The sequence below is a fragment of the Anolis carolinensis genome, chromosome 1 (genome assembly GCF_035594765.1).
Source record: "Anolis carolinensis isolate JA03-04 chromosome 1, rAnoCar3.1.pri, whole genome shotgun sequence".
In the NCBI taxonomy this organism is placed as follows: Eukaryota; Metazoa; Chordata; class Lepidosauria; order Squamata; family Dactyloidae; genus Anolis; species Anolis carolinensis.
Genome location: NC_085841.1, coordinates 163,177,922 through 163,198,129, shown reverse-complemented (window position 1 = coordinate 163,198,129; position 20,208 = coordinate 163,177,922). Strand labels below are relative to the sequence as shown.

The window sequence follows — 20,208 nt, the reverse complement described above, 5'->3', positions numbered from 1 at the left end:
GTGCTTCAGCTAGGTACTGTTTAAAAAAAGAATGGGCGACAGTTCAATTAAAGTTAATTTTTAAAAGCTCAGCAAGACTTCCATAACTTTGAACCCATATACACAATTTCACTAGCCTGTACTGGGAGAAAAATTATCTTTCTATCGGCGTCTCCAGACAGGAATAAAATGTACTCCAAATCGGGTTTTTAAAACCCTCTGGCACTCTGCCCCTCCCCCCAAAATCCCGGGCTTTTCTGGGGTGTGTGCCACACCGAAGCTGCGCCAAACAAGCCTGGAAAGTTTTAAAAACATACTGGGCCGCCATTACGGTGGTCCCTCTGTCCTCCTGGCATGTGGAAATGACGCGCCAGGAGACTGGGGTGGGGAGAAGAGAGATCTTGCTCCTGGATGGTGGGTTCTCCTGGATCTCTCAGCGGCTTTCGATACCACTGAGTATGGTATCCTTCTGGGTCATCTCGCTGGGATGGGACTCAGAGGCGCTGTCTTACAGTGTCTCCAATCCTTCCTAGAGGGCCATATCCAGAAAGTTGGGCTGGGGAGTTCTGTTTGAAATCCTGGCTGTTGACCTGTGGGGTTTCTCAGCATTCCATTTTGTCGTCCATGCTGTTTAACATATACATGAAACAGATGGGAGAGGTCATCTGGAGTTTTGGAGTACAGTGCCACCTATATGCAGATGACACCCAGCTCTACTACTACTTTCCACCTAATGCCAAGGATGCTGTCCTGACCCTAAACTGGTGTCATTGGTAATGGGCTGGATGATGGCAAACAAATGGAAACTTAATTCGGACAAGACAAATGTACTCCTAATCAGTAGGAAGGCAGACCAGGGAATGGGGATCCAATCCGTGCTGGATGGAATTACACTTCCCCTGAAGACAGTTTCACAGTTTGGGGGTCCTCCTGGACTAGGCATTGAACCTGGAGGCCCAAATATCGGCGTTGGCCAGAAGGGCCTTCACACAATTAAAACTTGTGCGCCAACTGCACCCGTTTTTGTGAAGCAAGATCTGACCACAGTGGTACATGCCTTAGTTACATCTCATCTGGATTACTGCAACGTGCTCTACATGGGGCTGCCTCTGAAAAGTGCTTGAAAACTTCAGCTGGTCTAAAGAGCTGCAGTCAGGTTGTTCACAGGGCTAGCTACAGGGAGCTGACAACTCCCCTGTTGTAGCAGCTCCACTGGATGCCAGTTTGTCTCTGGGCAAAGTGCTAGGTTGTGACCTTTAAAGCCCTAGACGGTTCAGGTCCAGGCTATTTGGCCTATCATGTCCCCTTGTATGAACTTGCCTGGACCCTTAGAGCTTCAGGAGGGGCCCTTTTCTTGGTCCCACCTCCATCACAAGCCTGGCTGGTGGGAATGAGACAGAAGGCCTTCTTTCTCAGTGGCTGCCCCTTGATTCTGGAACTCCTCTTCTCAGGGAAGCCAGAACAGCCCCTTCCTGCTGTCCTTCAGATGGCAGATTTTTTTTTTATTCTTACAGACTTTTAAATAAGAGCTGCTATTATTTTATATGCTTTTAATTATGTTTAATATTGTTTAATACTTGTATATTTTAAGTTGTATTACAATGTTTTTAGTTGTGAGCCACTTTGAGTCTCAGTATGGAGAGAAAAAGCAGGATATAAATAAACATAATAATAATAATAATAATAATAATAATAATAATAATAATAATAATAATAATGAGGCAATTGAAATGTGACAGAAAGCAGAATCCATGTATCTTCCCACCCCAACAACTGGAACACAGGTACAGCAATTTATGGTACCCCTTTACAGGCAGTCCCCAATTTACAACCGACTCTTTGTTATCATTTTGGGGGAAGGGGGTGAGACAACATCCCTTCCTACCTCCAGGAAGGAAAACTCACTACTGGAAGAGTTAGCTATCACAGGAAAAAGTGTCTCCGCTGAAGCTTTATCACCAATACTTGTTTCCAAGACAAGCCAAAATTTACAAAGTTCAATTGTTACAGGGACAGATAGTGAAGTTCAATTGTTACAGGGACAGATAGTGAGGTGAAATGGGTCACAGATAGCAAAACAAATGTTAACCCTTCCCTGTGCTATCCAAAACTAAAAATATAATTTTGGGGGGCTGGAGTTACACTTTAAAAATTATCTGTTCTAACTTAAGAATAAACCTACAGAACTTATCTTGTTCTCAACTCAGGGACTACCTGTGTAGTAGACCACTATGGTTTATCTAAGCCAGGGGTCCCCAAACTACGGCCTGTGGGCCACATGCGGCCCCTGGAAGGCATCTATCCGGCCCCCACAGCAGTGGCTTCCTCCTCCTTCCTCGAAGAAGGTGCATGCCGCTGCTGTCCTTTCCCTGCACAAGCCTTTGCAGCCCTTTCTGACCTCTCCCGGCAAAAGCATTTGCAGCCATTCCTGGCTCCTCCCTCTCCCTGCACAAGCCTTTCCTGCCTCCTTCCTCGCCCTGTGCCTGCCTGGAGTTGGAGTTTTGCTTGTGTTTACAAAGGTATTATAATTATTATTTAATTTGTGGTGGACAAAGGCAGAAGAGGGCTGGACTAAATGGCCCAAGGGGTCTTTTCCAGCCCTTGATATTATTTTTATTGTTATTATTACTAAGATTGAGGTTGGGTGGCCATCTGCCAGGGGTGCTTTGCTTGTGGTGGACAAAGGCAGAAGAGGGCTGGACTAAGTAGCCCAAGGGGTCTTTTCCAGCCCTTGATATTATTTTTATTGTTATTATTACTAACATTGAGATTGGGTGGCCATCTGTCAGGGGTGCTTTGCTTGTGCTTTTAGTGGACAAAGGCAGAAGGGGGTTGGACTACATGGCCCAACCCTCTCTATTATTTTCATGATGATTATAATAATAATAATTATTATTAACATTGAGGCTGTATTTGTTCCCGTTTGGTTTTTTTAACTTCAAAATAAGATGTGTACAGTGTGCATAGGAATTTGTTCAGTTTTTTTTAAAAAAACAAACAAACTATAGTCCGGCCCTCCAATGGTCTGAGGAACCGTGAATGGGCCCCCTGTTTAAAAAGTTTGGGGACCCCTGATCTAAGCCCATGAGAGATTTTGTGAAAGATGTAATATTTGCACAAAAGGGACATCTTAGCAGATTTTGAGAACCAAATTTGTGTCTCAGATAAGTCACTTTAAATTGTAAATAGGGGGTGGCAGGAGGGTTTACATGAATAAAGTTCCTCTAAACAGATGTGTATGTACAGTGATAATTCGTTCCTTGGCTGAGCTCTTAATTCAAATCACTCCTATCTCAAAGTGAATTTTCCCACTGAAATACATTGAAATGCAATTAATCTGTTCTGGCTTCCAGACCCCCTCATTTTTGGTTATGTGTTTTTAAATAAGAAAATGTACTTTATAAATAATTTTTTTATAAATGCACATTTACATGGAACAATAAAAAATAAATATCAACTTTTAAATGGTGGAAGCACAAAGTTGTGGAAAGGAAGCACAAAGCACAAAGTGAAGAGGCATTAGCATAATTTTCTTCATACTGTACTCATTCTAGCCTCTTTTGCTCCCTCTCCCTCTCTCTCTTCATGAAGCCAAACAGGCCAGGAACAAAACCACACAAAATCGACTAATCCAGTTCCTCAAAGCAGACAAGGGCAAAGAGGACAGCAATCTCCCAAAGCGGACAAGAGCATGAGGAATAAAGGCATAAGGCACAGAGGCAAGCCCTAAAGCCCTGTACTCCCCCTCTTAACTCAAAATGCTGCAATTAGGTCAAAGCAAAACACGGGTGATGGCTCTTAACTCAAAAAACTCTTAAGTTGTGGTGCACTGTGTGTGTTTTTGTGTATATATCCTGTTACCGCAAAGGTAAGATGCTGAAAAATACACTGTTTCTTGATATTTGTGGTCATTATAATATAACTATGATTTCATCTAATAGGGGATATTCCCATCATGTGAGGGTCCCTGCAATTTGAAATGGGATAGTTACGAGAGAAATTTATCTCCATATTGAAAACTATTGCTATATTACAGAAGTCAAAAGATAAAAAAGGCTGGGGCAAATTCAAAACAACCGGTATTTATCCAAAGGTTTCCCCTCTAAGAGAAAATATACTCTGGCATTTTATCGAGCTAGGCCTGACTGTGAAAGGGAAACTAAACATATCTTCAGCTTTTCTGTAAGAAGTGAAACACATACTCCACTTAAAAACTTCACAAATCATTATTTCTGTTTGAGCTCTGTAACACCCTCTGTGGATGTGGGAATGATGTGAACAAACTTGGCTCTAGCTCAGTAAATGAACAAAGAGTACAGCAGGTGGTTTGTGCAACTTCACGCATAGTAATGCCAAGGAAGAAAAGATGGCTCTTCATTCAACTCCCTTTCTAAAAACCTCCTTCCTTGATATAAGCTGGAGGAAAATCAGTGGAATAGCTCTGATGCAATTGAACCTCCAGAGGATCTTCTGGAACTCTTTGAAATGTTTGCTAGGAGCTACATGGGTGAAATCATTCATATGTTGTCTAATTTTGGATACTTTCATTAATGCACTTCCAGAGATTGTGTGCAGAGCACTATCTGGTCTAGTTTTGTGAGATACATTTCAGTTCCTTCAGTTTAAGGATTTGCAGAAACTATCTGGAGAATTTTTCCCATCTACCTGTATTTTTTCCCTTGCCAAGGAAACAAATAACGAATTTATTGTCATGTGAGGGGAGGAAGGATGAAATTCTGCTGACTTGAAGTAGGAAGTTGTGAGTTTCACTCTATCTAGAGGATTGTCACAGCTCTTGTCTGATCTTAAATATTTCCTTTCTTGTACTTTAAAGGGTAGTAGTAATCTAGTTCCATTACTTTTGGATGAGATGGATAGGCCTCTTTGAAGTTGAACAAAAGCCTTTGCAGCCCTTTGCAGAGTTGAACAAAAGATAATTATTTATTCAAAAAATCAAAGGCAAAGCTGGATATAAAGAATGGGACAAAATTTTAAAATACATGATAGCAATAACCCAAACAACAGTAGCCTTAGGATAGAAAGAGCCAAGGAAATGGGAGCTTAAAAATGGTATGAATATATGATTATATGCTTCAAGATTACATCACTGAAAGGAGAATTAAATATACGAATGGACAGCCTAAGGAGAACGGAGAGTCAAAATGGAAAAGGCTTATAAACAGATAAAAAGGGGGAAAGGAAAATATAAGGAATTGAATCAATCCTCTTGGTTGAACAAATAATATAATACAAGGAGCAGAGGTACAAATGTTCTCAGAGAGAGGGGAGAAGGAAGAAGAGGGAACGGGAAAATTTGATATGTGTAAGTAGTAAAAATGTAAAGAGTAGGAAAACAGGAATCATCAGAATGTTATGAGAATACAGGAAAATATTTTTTAAAAGGGACTGTGACAATGTTATAATTTACTTATATAACCAAAAGAAAAAGATTCTCTTGATGGATGGCCTCTATTGTAAAGAGAGTGGAGGAATGCAATTTTATAAATGCTCCCCAATTTTTAGCAATGTCAAATGCTATGAGCTATATCATCTCATTAGTCTAACAGCTATGGTGAAGAGGTGGTTCTGTTCATTGCTGAAAGGACATTCAGAAGGTAGAACTGGGAGGACTTCCTCATTTTCTTTAATGTTTATATTAAACTGCTGAGTGAGATTATCTGAGAAACTGAACAAGGCTTAATCAATATGCTGATGACAACCAGCAATATTTCTCCGCCTTTTGTTGTTTATCTGTTCAGTTGCTTCCGACTTTTTGTGACCTCACCTACTCCACCTTATCTACTCGATAACGGCACGGCTAAGGTCCAGTTCACTAACAGGATATCTTGACAAGGAGTTATCATGACATAAGGTGGTTACTGCTTTTGGGAAGTTGGCATTCAACCTGCTTTAGATGGAAGTGCACTCTCCTAAAGGAGCATTATATATTTTCAAGAGTGATTTGTGATCCAGTATTTCCACTACAGACCAATGCGATTAATGTAGTTTGGTGCACTTTTTATCAGATGCTGCCTTTCTTACATAAGGACAACCCTAGCATGATACTTCATGTTGTAATAACATCCACATTGACTTAATGTAATATATTGTGGTTCTACTACTGAAAACAGTGAGAAATATACTATGAACATGAAAAATACAGTACAATATTGCCCTCCACTGGCAAGAACCTATCTCTAAAGTTGTCTAATGATATAGATGTCTTATTTAGTGTTCCATAAATCTAATTTATGTTTGTTTTAAGTTCTTATTTATTCTCACAAATGAAACATGCATTTCTTAGCTCCACTTAGAACATATAGCATTCATACACAAGGACAGGTTGCTTACCTGTAACCATGTTCCTTCGAGTGTGAATTCACGCTAGTGGAGATAAATGCACCTGCGCAGGCTCCAACAGAAAGTCTTCCAAGCTGACTCTTTTAAATTTTGGCGGTAACCCTGCCCCTCTCCCCAGAGGGCATAAAAGCCGGCCCTGGGCATACGCTCCCCAGTTCCTACGCTGGAAAAGGCAATGAGAAAGGGAAAGGTTTGCCAGAGGGGAGGAAGGGCACGATTGTGTGAATTCACACTTGAAGAAACATGGTTACAGGTAATCAACCTGTCATTTTTCTTTGTGTACTCTCTGAATACACACTAGTGGAGACTAGTAAGCTGAAGTCCAGGCTGGTGGGACATAGTAAACTGACAAGAAGTAGTGTCCAAACATATGTTTTATTAAGGCACATATAGGACAGCAATAGTGGAAATAACTGTGGGTCGTAATGGAAGACCCAAGTGACCTGAAAGATATAAGTCCACCAAACTGGTGGCAGCAAAAAAGATCCGAGTGTAATTAAATAACATATAGAAACAAGTGCAAACATATAACAAGGTGGCAGAGGCCAGAGCCACTGATTGCCTAAGGCAGGTATGTGTTCTTTCTCTCTCTTTTTTTAGAGGAGACCGAAAAGGGGGACCTGGAGGCAAAAACTGCAGAGTGAGGTAGGTATAGAGGTAAGTATGATAAAATATGGTATGTGTCATAATTTGTAAAAGGCATATCAACAATGTCGCCACAATAATAGAGTGGAAGGAAGAATTTGATGTGAGCCTCTTACATTGTAGTTGTAGCAATGAGATATAATGAAAAACATGAGTAAAAATGATTAACTCAGAAAAAGAATAATAGTTGACCTGTGGAAATACAGGTTTGATGACTCCTATTTAACCCTGCTACTTTGTTTATCTCTTTCTTTTCTTTTGAATTAACAGGGAGTGGGCTTGGCTGTCTTATTTTGTATAGTTGTATATTAGTAGGGAATAACCAATACACACACACACACACACATATATATATATATATAGAACAATAATATAATATATAATATAATATAGACCGCCCAGTTGTGATGGAATTGAAGATAGGATTTGTTGATTAGAAGGGCGGCCAGTTCGGATGGGCGTCGAGCCAAGGTGATGGCGACGAAGAAGGCTACCTTCCAAGAAAGGAAGCGAAGCTCTGCGGATGCTAATGGTTCAAACGGCGGGCCAGAGATCTGGGCCAGGACGAGTTTGAGGCTCCATCCAAGTGTAGGGGGTTGGACCGGTGGATGGAGATTAGCGTATCCCTTGAGGAAATTTTTGACCAGGCTATGGGAAAAAAGGGATGGATGGTTGTGTTGTTGAAAAGCCCAGGAGAGGGCTGCCAGATAGGATTTTATCGATGAGAGCAATAGGTTTTGATTGGCCAAGGTAAGTAGAAATTCGAGTACCATCAGTACCGATGGAGGGAAGGAGACGGCACGGGATCGAAGGAAGGTCTGGAACCAAGAGAGTTTATAAGTGTAGGCCTTGGTCGTGGATGACTTGTGAGCTGCTTTAAGCATTGTTTGTAGCGAAGGATGAAGTCCAGCTACATCCTGGTGTTCCATGCTGAGAGATGCAAGGAGGGAATGTCTGGATGCAGGAGTTGGCCCTGATGTCTGGTCAGGAGGTGAGATACCAGAGGCAGGGACAGATGGTTCTCTGAGGACATGTGGAGGAGAGTCAAGAACCAGGGTTGTTGAGGCCAAGCTGGCCCGTCAAGCGGAGCCTCTCGAGCAGTTTGGGGATGAGAGGAATGGGGGGAAAGATGTAGAGGAGTTCCATCGACCAGTTCAGTAGAAGGGCATATCCCAAGCAGCTCGGGGTCGAATTCGGTGGTAATCTTGCCTCGAATCAAGGGAGTGGCATCACACAAAACCGACCTCAAAACCTTCAATTTGGCAACTGCCTCTCCTTCTGTTCAAGAGCCTGGCAAAATATTACCTCAGATGCATGGGTGCTAAAAATTGTAAAAGATAGCAATGCTTTGGAATTCTAAGAACTTCCCCCAACGGGACACGTCCTCCTTACTGAACCATCTCCCGAAATACTCGAATACTGAGTTGTGGTGCTCTCCCTCTTGGTGGGAGGCTGTTTTGATAGGGCCCTCATGGTTTTTCCCGGTGCTGGAGGTACCGGGAATGGAGCTACGGAGTCGGATTGGGTGCGGCAAATCTCTTCATGGGCCCATTTAAAAGCAATTTTCATTGCCGAGGTGGATGGAGGAGCTCCTAGGGTGGATTGGACTGAGGTTGCCGAGACCATCGAGTTCGACGTTGATGAGGGGCCCACCTTGCCCGACTGAGTCGAGACCGTAGCAGTAGTTACTGTACATGGTGCCTTTGAGGTCTTTGAGTCTTTTGAGGTCCTGAAGCTAGTCGAGGCCATCAAAGTGGTAGGTGGAGGGGCCAAGGTGGAGGTCAATGGCATCAGAGCGAGGGACCTTTGATAAAGGAGTGCCTTTAGGCAAGCCACTCGGTTTTTTCTCGCCTGGGCTGTGAAGGGGAGGCAATGGTGGCAGGAGCTGATGACGTGGCCTTCGCCGAAACAGAGAAGGCACTTTGTGTGGCCGTCAGAGTCAAAAATTTTAGCTGCACATTCCGTGCACCTCTTGAAGCGTGTAGTCGACATGGGAAGATTCAGATGTGAACCTTGTGGTGGAAAAAAGGAACTGGGGAGCGTAAGCCCAGGGCTGGCTTTTATGCCCTCTGGGGAGAGGGGTGGGGTTACTGCCAAAATTTAAAAGATTCAGCTTGGAAGACTTTCCATTGGAAACTTTCTGCAGGCGCAGTTATCTCCACTAGTGTGCATTCACAGAGTACACAAAGAAAAATCCAGAGATATCACATTAAGGAAATGTCAAAAGCAAATTATGGGTTGGTGTCTCGGTAAGATTAATTCCATAATTTAGTTTATGGAATATGATGTTATGCAATTATTTTGAAAAGGCAGTATTCCTGAAGATCAAATGATTGCAGAGTTTCCTTATCCAACTCCTTCCTCATCCAACTGTTGACCTTTTTCTATTACCGGACATTTGTACTCAAGGACATTAATTAAAAAGGGCATAGTGTAAGCAAACTGCATGCAAATACCTAAAATGCAATACTGAACCAGCTAGTTGAGCATTGGAGGAGTGTAGGTGCATTAGCTACTGATATCAGATATCTCCAAATAGATTTCTGACATAGCTACTGACAGTTTGTCAGAAGCTGGAAGAGAGTGGTTTATGCTGACAGTGCTTTCCTTCCGAAGTTTAAAATCAGCTCTGTGCAGATACAAAATGGATTATGTGTGAGAGTTTAGAGGCTACAAAGAAGAAGAAACAAAGCTCATTTTATTTATAACCTGTGGTTTATGAAACCAGAAATTGTGGTTGGACCATGTTTCTTATTCCCATCTGCATGTATCAGTTGTAGTGCTTTAGTACTTGTTACAGTCAAAGCCAGATAATCCTCACATCCTTTGTAAACTTAGGCCTCACACACTGTCATAAAAATCCAGATTATCTGCTTTGAACTGGATTATATGGCAGTGTAGAAGGAGCTTTAATACAATGTCATTAATGAAGATCTGGGAAAGAGAGGGAAAAAGCAGCAGCCCAGAACTCCTTCTTGATTTCTTTCTTTATTTGTTCAGTCGTTTCCGACTCTTCGTGACCTCATGGACCAGTCCATGTCAGAGCTTCCTGTCGGCCGTCGTAAGAATTATTACAGCTGAAATAGCACAGTGACATCCTTGAAGCAAGTTTAGCCTGAAGATGAGTGTAAGTCAGGAAATGATGTACAATTTCTTCATAATGAGTAATAGTACCATGCATTCACGAAAGCAAGTTTCTCAACATGATATGCTACTACTATGATTCCCATATCATTCATACAATTCTTTGTCACATCTCCTTCTTTTCGAAACATAAAATCTTAAGTTTAAGTGAGATGTCTTACCTTGTGTGGTTCCATCCAGACCCATTAGGCTTTTCATTACTCTTATTATTTGTTCTGCTACAGGTGGACTCATAGATGCACCATACACAGCACTGTGCGAGTGAACCCGTAAGTAGTCCACTAGTTCCTTCAACCAGAGAAAAGAAGATTTCAATGTGGACATCAAATCACTCTTTCTTCTACTGGAAAGGGAATTTGCATTTGACAGGAATGGCTTGATCAGAAATTCATTGCAAACATAGTGTACACAGAAATGAAAAACTGACAAATGTTTCACTATAATTTTTTCTAGGTAATATGTCAGAAGCTGGCACATTACCTGGAAGGGCATCTATGCCGCATTCTGAGTTGCATTACATTCTTCAGACTTAATGCAAATCAACATCCATGGGTAGAAACCCTACGAATCAGGATAGAAGAGACCTGACTTCCTTGGAAACCCAGGGCTCTTTTTGATGTTTTAGAGTGACAGCGATGGCTAAGCACCTGAATTATTTCACACATACAAAGAGCATTAAACATTGCTGTTACCTTTTTGCCAGCTATGTATCCTCCAACGGCTCCAAAGCTTTTTGTGAACGTTCCCATCAATACATCAACATCGTTGGGGTCCATTCCAAAGTACTCAACAACTCCCTTGCCAGTTGGACCAATGGCACCTATACTGTGGGCTTCATCTAAGTAGAGGTAGGCTTTGTATTTTCTCTTCAGGGCAACAATTTCTGGCAAGCGTACAATGGATCCTTCCATGCTAAAAACACACACACCAAAGAAGTTAGCAATTGAGAACTCAGTGTATGGGTATATCCATAACTACAATCCCCTTTGTCCATAAGCAGCTCAGAACAAACATGAAAACTCTATGTTTATCAATATTCACCAAGAAAAAGTAAAGTATAAGCTGACTTATGTTCCATTCTTTACAAGAGAGAGTCAAAAAACAGTTTGGTTGGTGTAGCTAAATTAGTGCTAAATTGGAGGCAGAGGAAACTTCTAAAGAAAGTTTCCATAAAATGAGCATTATGTTAATCAGTAAATGTTTTGCAGAATTCTGCCTCTAATCTGACTGCTGGCATAATTCTAGAAATGGAAAGAAGGAAACATACCATGATAGAATAAGAAACAGACAGAATAGAATGCAATAGTTCACAAATATGCAGTCAGCTTCCTATTGATATCACCACAGTGGGAGACAGAAAGAAACTGAGGAAGGGCAGTTGTATTGAGGAGAGGCAGGAAACACAACTATAGAGGTTTCCAAGGAGTTCTGCACAAATACAGAATGACCATTATATGTTAATCAAAGACACCCCCCACTCAAATAAGAAACAAGAAAACATTTGTATAATGATGCTCTTAAATGTTCTGCTGGGACACTTTCATTTTCAACATTAACTTTAAACCATGGGTAGGAGTCTTCTTGAATTCCAGTTTGCAATATGGCAGAGGGTGGAACCTTGCACTTCAAAAACAAAAGGTCTACTAGGCATGTTCAATGACTTACATGCAACTAAAATAGGTAGTATGATTATTTAATTTCACCCAATTATACACATTTTATAAGCAGCCCTGGTGGCGAAGTGTGTTAAAGCGCTGAGCTGCTGAACTTGCAGATTGAAAGGTCACAGGTTCAAATCCCGGGAGCGGCATGAGCGACCGCTGTTAGCTCCAGCTTCTGCCAACCTAGCAGTTCGAAAACATGCCAATGTGAGTAGATCAATAGGTACCGCTCCGGAGGGAAGGTAACGGTGCTCCATGCAGTCATGCCGGTCACATGACCTTGGAGGAGTCTACGGACAACGCTGACTCTTTGGCTTAGAAATGGAGATGAGCACCAACGCCCAGAGTCAGACATGACTGGACTTAATGTCAGGGGAAACCTTTACCTTTTTATACACATTTTAGGTGAGATCAATGTATTTAAACAAGTCCTTGGAATATGCCTATGGCAAGCTTCCATATTTGTTTTTAGCCATACCTGTAAATGCCTTCTACAAGAATGAGAATTTTTTTCCATGCTCTTCGACTTCGAGGCTGTCCATGTATTACTGCATCCTTCAATAGCTTTTCTAAGCTTTGTATATCTAGTTATAAAAATACAAGAAAAACTATACATGGAAGATTTGATTAAAACCTGTAAATAGTAGCGTTTTCTTAAAACCTATCTTTTTCTAAATCAGTCAAGGCAGCTTGTCACTTGCCACTTTTCTACTGGCTTTTAAACTCATAAATTTTAATTAATTTTATACCTTTCATCTTGATATGTTTTGTTCCTTGTTTGTTTTTTAAAGTTAGATGTGAAATTGTAATTTTGCTGTCATTGTCCAATTTTGGAATGTCTTTTATTATTCTTGATGGAGATGTCAATTTGGTTTGTGGTTTTGGCTACTGACCCCTTTCCCTCAATGTCCTAGTTCAATACCCAAACTGCTACACCATATTGGGTCCTGTGAGTGTTCATGCTACGCTAAAATCTATGCAATCTTGGCCAAGGCCATTATGATAATTCTGTTGTGGGTCTGAACTATTCAACATCTTGCACATATAAACTGAAGAAAGAACTTAGTTCATGAGAGCCTGTGCACCACAAGTGAGGAAGATCTATAACTATCATACTTTGGACTTACTGGGAGCAAAGTTGCATCCTAAGTATCAATAATATTATAACAATGAATGTCATTACATGTGAATGATTTGTTGGCCAAGTCAGATCATTGAGATAATTGCAATAATGACTTCTTACAACATAGTTTTCCTAATAGTCTCCAATGCCAACGTTACTTAGAGACTAACCCAATAGAAACAACTGCAAGTTTATGGGGAAAAAACCCAGCTCAGTTAAAAAAACACTCAATTTTTCTCTCATTTTTTACTTCTTTACAATGGAGTTATGGGAAAGTCTGTATGCTTTTACTATGACTATAACTGTTCTGCCTCCCTCAAGCACACAACCTGAAACACACGGCTTCAAGCAAAGGAACAAGCACACTAGAAACCAGAACAACCACATGGCCTTAGAAATAAACACACCACCTTACAAACAAACACCCAGTCTTAAAAACAAACAAGAAACAAAAAGCATATAGCCCTCCAACACACTCTAACAGTCAAGGCTCTGCCCAAACAGAGCTCACCTGTTTCCACCGGGCCCCTGGACAGGTTACTTATCTGTAATTGTTTCTGAGTGGTTCTCTGTGAAATCATACAAATGAGTCGTTTTGTGCCTGCACAGAGCACACTCAAAACCTAGAGCTCTAGAGATATTTTTTGGCAATAGCCCCACTCACAATGGTATAAATAGGCAGGCAGCACCATGGTCACCGGAGCAGCAGCCAATGTCACTAGGGATGGCATAATTCAAAGTGGGGAGGACGGGTGAGAGTGTGTAATTTTACAGATGACCACCAGCACAATTACATGTAAGCAACCCTTTATTTTTTTGGGGTCTCTACGAGTTACACAAATGGATGACTACCAACCGTTGGAGGCAGATCTCATGCCACACATGAAAAGAATACCGCTTTGCCAAAGGCAGCGTCCCATCTGAATCAAGTATCCACTCTGAAATGGAATACAAAAGTAAGCAGGGTGGATCGGGTAGCTGCCTTACATACCTGAACAAAGAGTATAGCCTACTGGAATGCTGTAGACACATCAAGAGCACAAACAGTGCCCATGAATGGCAGTTGTTAGAACCCGGCCAGAAAGCTTGTATGAGTAAGTGTTTGGGATGTTACAAATAAGATCAATGGAGGAGTATTTTAGGAACAATGTAGGGGATTTCCTGTGAGGAACAGTCCTGTGGACATAAAAGGCCAGGGGTTTTTGAATACCCAGAAAATGTAGACTCTTTTCAAGGTTTGATGTAGGGTCCTGTACACAGGCAAGTAAAACAAGGCCCTAAGAAGGAATGTGGAAACAACCTTTGGAAAAAAGGTAATGTCAGGGACCACCTTGTCCTTATGGAAGCCAAGGTAAGGATAACCTATTCTGAGGACCCTGATGGGGATCAGATCAGTGATGGAGCAACTGGAATTTGCCTTCTGCAGTCTGAACAGTGTCACAATCTGGAACCAGGGTTACTATGGCCACCTCAGAGTGATGAGAATGCAGTTGCATCTGTCAGCTAGAACCCTGGTAATTAGGGGAATAGATGTGATTATGTAAAGAAGATGTTCAGTTAAAAAGAAACCCATTGCCTACACAGCCTGAGATATGTTGAGATTGAATCTTTGAGCAAAAGTGTTAGCACTAAAAGTTCAGAGGGGAAGCATAGATGTCCAATTCAGGCAGGACCCAGATAGCAAATAATTGGACCAATTTGTAGGGGTGAAAGTGTGACACGATCTTGAGGATCTGCTGACATTATCAGCAATGACATTCTCCTCTTCTGGTAGATGAAGTTAAGTCAAGGTCTCAAACGAGTATCAGCATAAGGCCAGCAAACGACCTAAAGTCATCTACGGGAGATGGGTTCACAACAAGAAGTTTTAGAGATATATACCCTGTTTCCCCTAAAATAAGACATCCCCAAAAAATAAGACCTAATAGAGGTTTTGCTGAATTGCTAAATATAAGGCCTCACCCGAAAGTAAGACCTAGCAAAGTTTTTGTTTGGAAGCATGCCCGGCACCCACCAAACAAAACACCATAGCATGCAGGACTGGTATATGTACATACCAGTTGTATATGGAAATAATGGTATGGAAATTCTTGACAGAAGTCACAGTTTGTCTAGTTTGGTTATGTTGGTTTGTGATGACAACTACTGTACGGTATAGAATAAATGTTCATTTTTTTGTTCAACAATAAATGTGAATTCTTCTTCATGGAAAAATAAGTCATCCCCTGAAAATAAGACCTAACGCATCTTTGGGAGCAAAAAATAATATAAGACACTGTCTTATTTTCGGGGAAACACGGTAAGGGTGGAAACTGACAAAGATGAATCTGAATCCTCAGAAAGGCCATGCAGAAGGTTCCTAGAGACTTCTGTATAAGAGGATGAAGCTCTCATGGAGGAGGCTTTAAGTAACTTCTCTGGGGCAAGGCTGGACTTGCCGAATAGAGAAAGATGCTGACTGCCTGAGATTGAAGCGGGAGACTGGTGGATGTGATATGTTTGATCCTGCCAGTGTTGGAGGTGAATCTCATAGTCGTAGATCTTGTAATGGGGATGAAGGCAATGGTCATCTCAGTGATGCTGTTGAGACAGGTGGATCCTACTAGAACCATCATGATTCAGTGAATCTGTGTCTGAGGCACCATTGGGGTGGGTGATCATTCTGATTCCAACATTACACTTCTTTTTCTGTCTTTCTAGGTTATTTTTTTATTTCGTGTCAAAAGCATTGCATAACAAATACATTTTAAAATGATGAAAAAAATAGAGGAAATCACAAACAACTAAATAATTTTAGACCAAAAGCGGGCAACAGCAACGGCATTGTCCGTAGCTTTAAGCAACTCCTCCTCTGTACATGAGGTAGGACATTGTGGGCAAGCATACATATGCGGAGTTGCTTGTTCTGCTCCACAGTCACACAAAGTGGAGGATTCCTCCAGGTAGTGCCACCTCGCCAAGTTGTCTTTAGATCTGCCCACTCCGCTTCTGAGTCTGTTCGGGGACTTCCAAGTTGCCCATTCTTGGTTTGCCCCAGGAGGAAGACCCTCGTGGGGGGCCATCCAGCTGGAATTGCCAGGTTTAGCTGCCCAGAGGGACACCCTTACTGCTGCTGGAGGAACATCAGCAACTTCCCAGGATGAGCATTTCCTCCCGGGGAGATAGTTTCATCCTTGCACTTGGGCTTTTTAGTCTTTGATGGTACAGTGTGATTGGAAGAACATTTCATGGGAAGGTGAACACAAGAAGAGGAGGAAAGAGGCTGGATTTAAGCAGAGGCTGGATGGCCATCTGTCGGTGGTGCTTTGAATGAGATTTTCCTGCTTCTTGCAGGGGGTTGGACTGGATGGCCTGTGAGGTCTCTTCCAACTCTATGATTCTATGATTCTATGAAAGTAGAGCCAACCACATTGATGGCGGCACCAACATTAAGGACCTCAATATCTAGCTTGACAGATCTTTCAAGATCGATGGGGGAACCTCTTGAGATTGACGATTGTACTAAGTGAGTGGGCAGTGCAGATGTCAACTTCTGCAGAACCATAGACTTCAAGGTTGAAAGAGGGCAGCACCTTCTTGGCTGTCTTTGGCACAGTAGAGATGGGAGCTGTTGGTGCATACTTGTATACTAGAGTCTTAAGGCGAGACTCGTGGTTTTGTCTGGCTTGGGATGTAAAGGTCTGGCAGTGCAAACAGGATGAACAACATGCCCTTCCCCAAGACACTTCGAGTGTCCATTTGTATGCAAATTATTTCCACCACTACTTGCACACCTCTTTAAAAAAGTGGTTGACAGTAAACAAAGAGAACGATTGCCTGTAATTTGAGGCAGATAGAGAGAAGCTGGAAGATATATAAATTATACAGAGGTCAGGAGCTGGAAGAGTAAGCATCAAGACAAAGGCTGAGGTCAAGAAGATATACAGGAGAGTGGTTGAAAACATACTGAGTCAGAACTGAAAACTTCAAAGAGAATGCTGAAGTAAGGGTAAGGATCCTATCAGTGCTGCTTCTGTAGCAGAAGAAAAGGAATCTGAGGATTTAGCACCTCCTGCCTATTTCTACCATTTGGGAGAGTGTTACTGTCAAAAACTATCTCTAGAGTTCTAGAGGGTTCTAAATGTGCTCTATGCGGGTGCAGAACAACCCATTTGTGTGACTTCATAAAGGAAAACTCAAAGAAACACAGTTACAGGTAAATATCTCAAACAGATAAATATCTCAAACCCAATATAAGAACAATTGTTAAGCATACTGGAAAAATAAATTGCCATTGGCACAGCCACTACTATCACTATCACCATAAATGCCAGGAAAACCTTTTTAGGAGAACATTTGAAAACTGGGTAATTCCCATAGAGGTTACAGTTAGTTCAGAGCCACTTTTTGACCTTCAGAAGGATTTAAACATGTTCCCCACAAATCAATGGAACATGCTAGGCAGTAAGCCTATTTTTGTTTGTAATCAAGCCATGTATTGCTTCTAGGCAAAACAGCACACTAGGATTCTAAGTAAAGATTTCAATGGGTTACCTACATAGGGATAACTTGTGCAAGAAAAAAATTGGGTTTCACTGTCAAATATCTACTTCTAAATGAAAGGCTATGTTAGTTTGCTATAGCTAGAACAACAGAGAGCCCTGTAACATTTATACAATCAACACACTTATTATTGCAAGAACTTTGGAAATTGCAGCCCACTTCCTCATATAGTACAATCTTGGGATTCAAATATATAAACAGTACATGTGTTTGGAAGTGAAATGTTGCTAGTGAGATCAGAGGAAAAAGGGATGAAAAAAGTACTAACAGCAATAATAACTTTATCAGCATGGGTCATTAACAAAACCACTGATGGTAACATAAGCATCCCAGTAATAGCAATGTGATAAGCATCTTTTATGAGATTTTAATGAGTGCTCAGGAGTTTCATCCTCTGATCTACTTTTGACATTTCTTCATGCTATAAAGCAACAGAAAGCATTGATTGCAGTGAGAGGCCAATTTTAATTGTTATTGTTACTATTTTCTGCACTTAAATTAGCTATGACCTCCCTGTCAGCATCCCATGCTCAGCGATGTGATACTCCTGGATACTCCTCCCATTATTCTCATATCATTAACCAAGTGGATTGAAGTCTCCAAACTTCAGGCTATAATACACCTGCTAGCCTTAAAAGTGCCAAAGAACTCTTTGTTGTGAGGTAGAGAACAATGGTCTTATTGCCAGCATGTATCCTTTCTGAATACAATCCACATACCAGATGCACTTTTTATGTGCACTATATACAGAGATTACGTGTATCAGGATGCGTATGAGGTAGATGCAAAGCTACTTTCATCCCCCGCCCCCCCATGAACTATTCAACTTTCTTGGAACTGCCATCTCTTATTTCAATTCTGTTTCTAAATCCCAGTATCTGATTCCTAATGTGTTTTTTTCCTTTTAGGTATGGGGATTTTCCCTGAAAAACCTAAAAGATTATCCTATTTGTACCAAGTTTGAGAAGTGCTTCCAAATGCTGGCTATTAAACCTAGGCTGCATAATCACATTCTATCCTGCCAACTAAACAACCACACACACAAACACACACATTTCAATCCAGTGGTCAGAAGATAAGCTTGTAAATAACTGGACTTGTTGAAACATTTCCAAGAGTCTAATAAAATCCAGGTAATGAACAAAAGAGCAATGCATTATTTTTCTATAAACCGTTCAATGAAACTTCAATACAAGTATATGGAGCAATATGAACTAGATAAAATGGATACAAACTATGCTGAATATTTGCAACAGGCTGTAGATCATCTTTGTATCAACAGCAGGTAAATTTTAGATCAGCTGCAAAGCTAGAGTTAGCTAACATATCCTCCAACTATCTGATTTGGCAGGGACAGTCTCTATTCATACTTTTGCATCCCGTGTTTCCAGTTGCTTTTAAAATGCTCCAAGATTAGGATGTGAGAGACAACAGTTTGAATTCCCACTCAGCCATGAAAACTCTGTGGGCAGCTTCAGGTACACCATAATCTCTCAATCTCAGAGGAAGGCAATGGCAAACTCTCTCTAAACAAATTATGCTGCGAAAACCCTGTGATGTGGAAACTTTAAGGTGGACCTAAGTCAGGAATGACTTGAAGACACACAGTAACCACAGCAGCAACAAGAACAACAGTTTTGTTACATTACAAAGAAAAGTGATGCATAGTAAGCTCTATATCTATATATCTATATATATAATAAAAGTCAGTGTATGTATGTATGTATGTATGTATGTATGTATGTATGTATGTATCTGTGAATGTGCCAGCTTTCTGATTGGTCGCCACTATCACAGGCCGCTGAGACCGCCAGGAATGACGGATCTGGACCAGATTTGGCACATTTAACCCCCATGATGCACTTTACGGCCTGGTGCCATTTGGGGGACGATGGCCCATGGGTGATGGGATTTGTAGTACTTTCAATCGCTACAACTCCCACAGGCCACTGCGACGCCCAGCAGTGACGGAACTGGACCAAACTTGGCACACAGAACCCCTATGAAACCTTTTCCGTCCTGGAGCAGATTGGGGGAGGATGGACCAAGTAGCATCACTCACTTCTTGCTCTGGGAGTTGTAGTTCACCTCTATACAGACAGCACTGACCCCAGCCGACCAAACTTGCCACACTGCCTCATAATGCCCAACTGAGCATACAGGCAGGGTTTCGGGGTGATTGCCCTTTGACTCGGGGAGTTGTAGTTCACCCTTATATAGACAGCACTGAACCCAGCCGACTTCGGATCTGGACCAAACTTGACACACTGCCTCATCATGTCCAACTGAGCACAGGCAGGATTTTGGGGTGATTGTCCTTTGGCTCTGGGAGTTGTAGTTCACCCTTATACAGACAGCACTGAACCCAGCTGATGACGGATCTGGACCAAACTTAAGTGATATTTCCGCACATCCCCAAACAACTCAATGCCGTCTACTAATAACCCGGGCACCTCCGGGTCCCCAAGCTAGTCCATAATAAAAGTGAAAACCCGTATGTGTGTATGTGGCCCAGGTGTCTGCTCACACAGCCAGCCTCCGGCCTCCACAAACAGGCTATAGTTCCCAGTGTTGAGGAGTCAGCAAGTCAGTCCCGTCCACTGACATTACGGTTACAGTGAGCGCCACGAATATGCAGCCCAAACCCTGCCAGTGTCCTCCACAAACACCATTCTGCCCCCCCCCCCCCCCAAGTAAAGGCTTTCATGCGGGGTCCATTTCATCCTACATGTTCTGTTTTTCCTCCAGAATTGA

General features: G+C 41.7%; 1 protein-coding gene across 1 annotated transcript in view; it reads right to left on the bottom strand.

The window, feature by feature from the left end:
- Positions 1-20,208, bottom strand: part of sptlc3 (serine palmitoyltransferase long chain base subunit 3) — a 96,782-nt gene that overhangs the window by 16,565 nt on the left and 60,009 nt on the right. The window contains exons 7-9 of the mRNA XM_008115103.3: positions 12,268-12,373; positions 10,821-11,040; positions 10,290-10,416 (exon numbers count right to left, since the gene is read on the bottom strand). Of these exons, the coding sequence (XP_008113310.3) occupies positions 10,290-10,416; positions 10,821-11,040; positions 12,268-12,373 (453 nt within the window). The remainder of the gene's footprint in view (positions 1-10,289; positions 10,417-10,820; positions 11,041-12,267; positions 12,374-20,208) is intronic.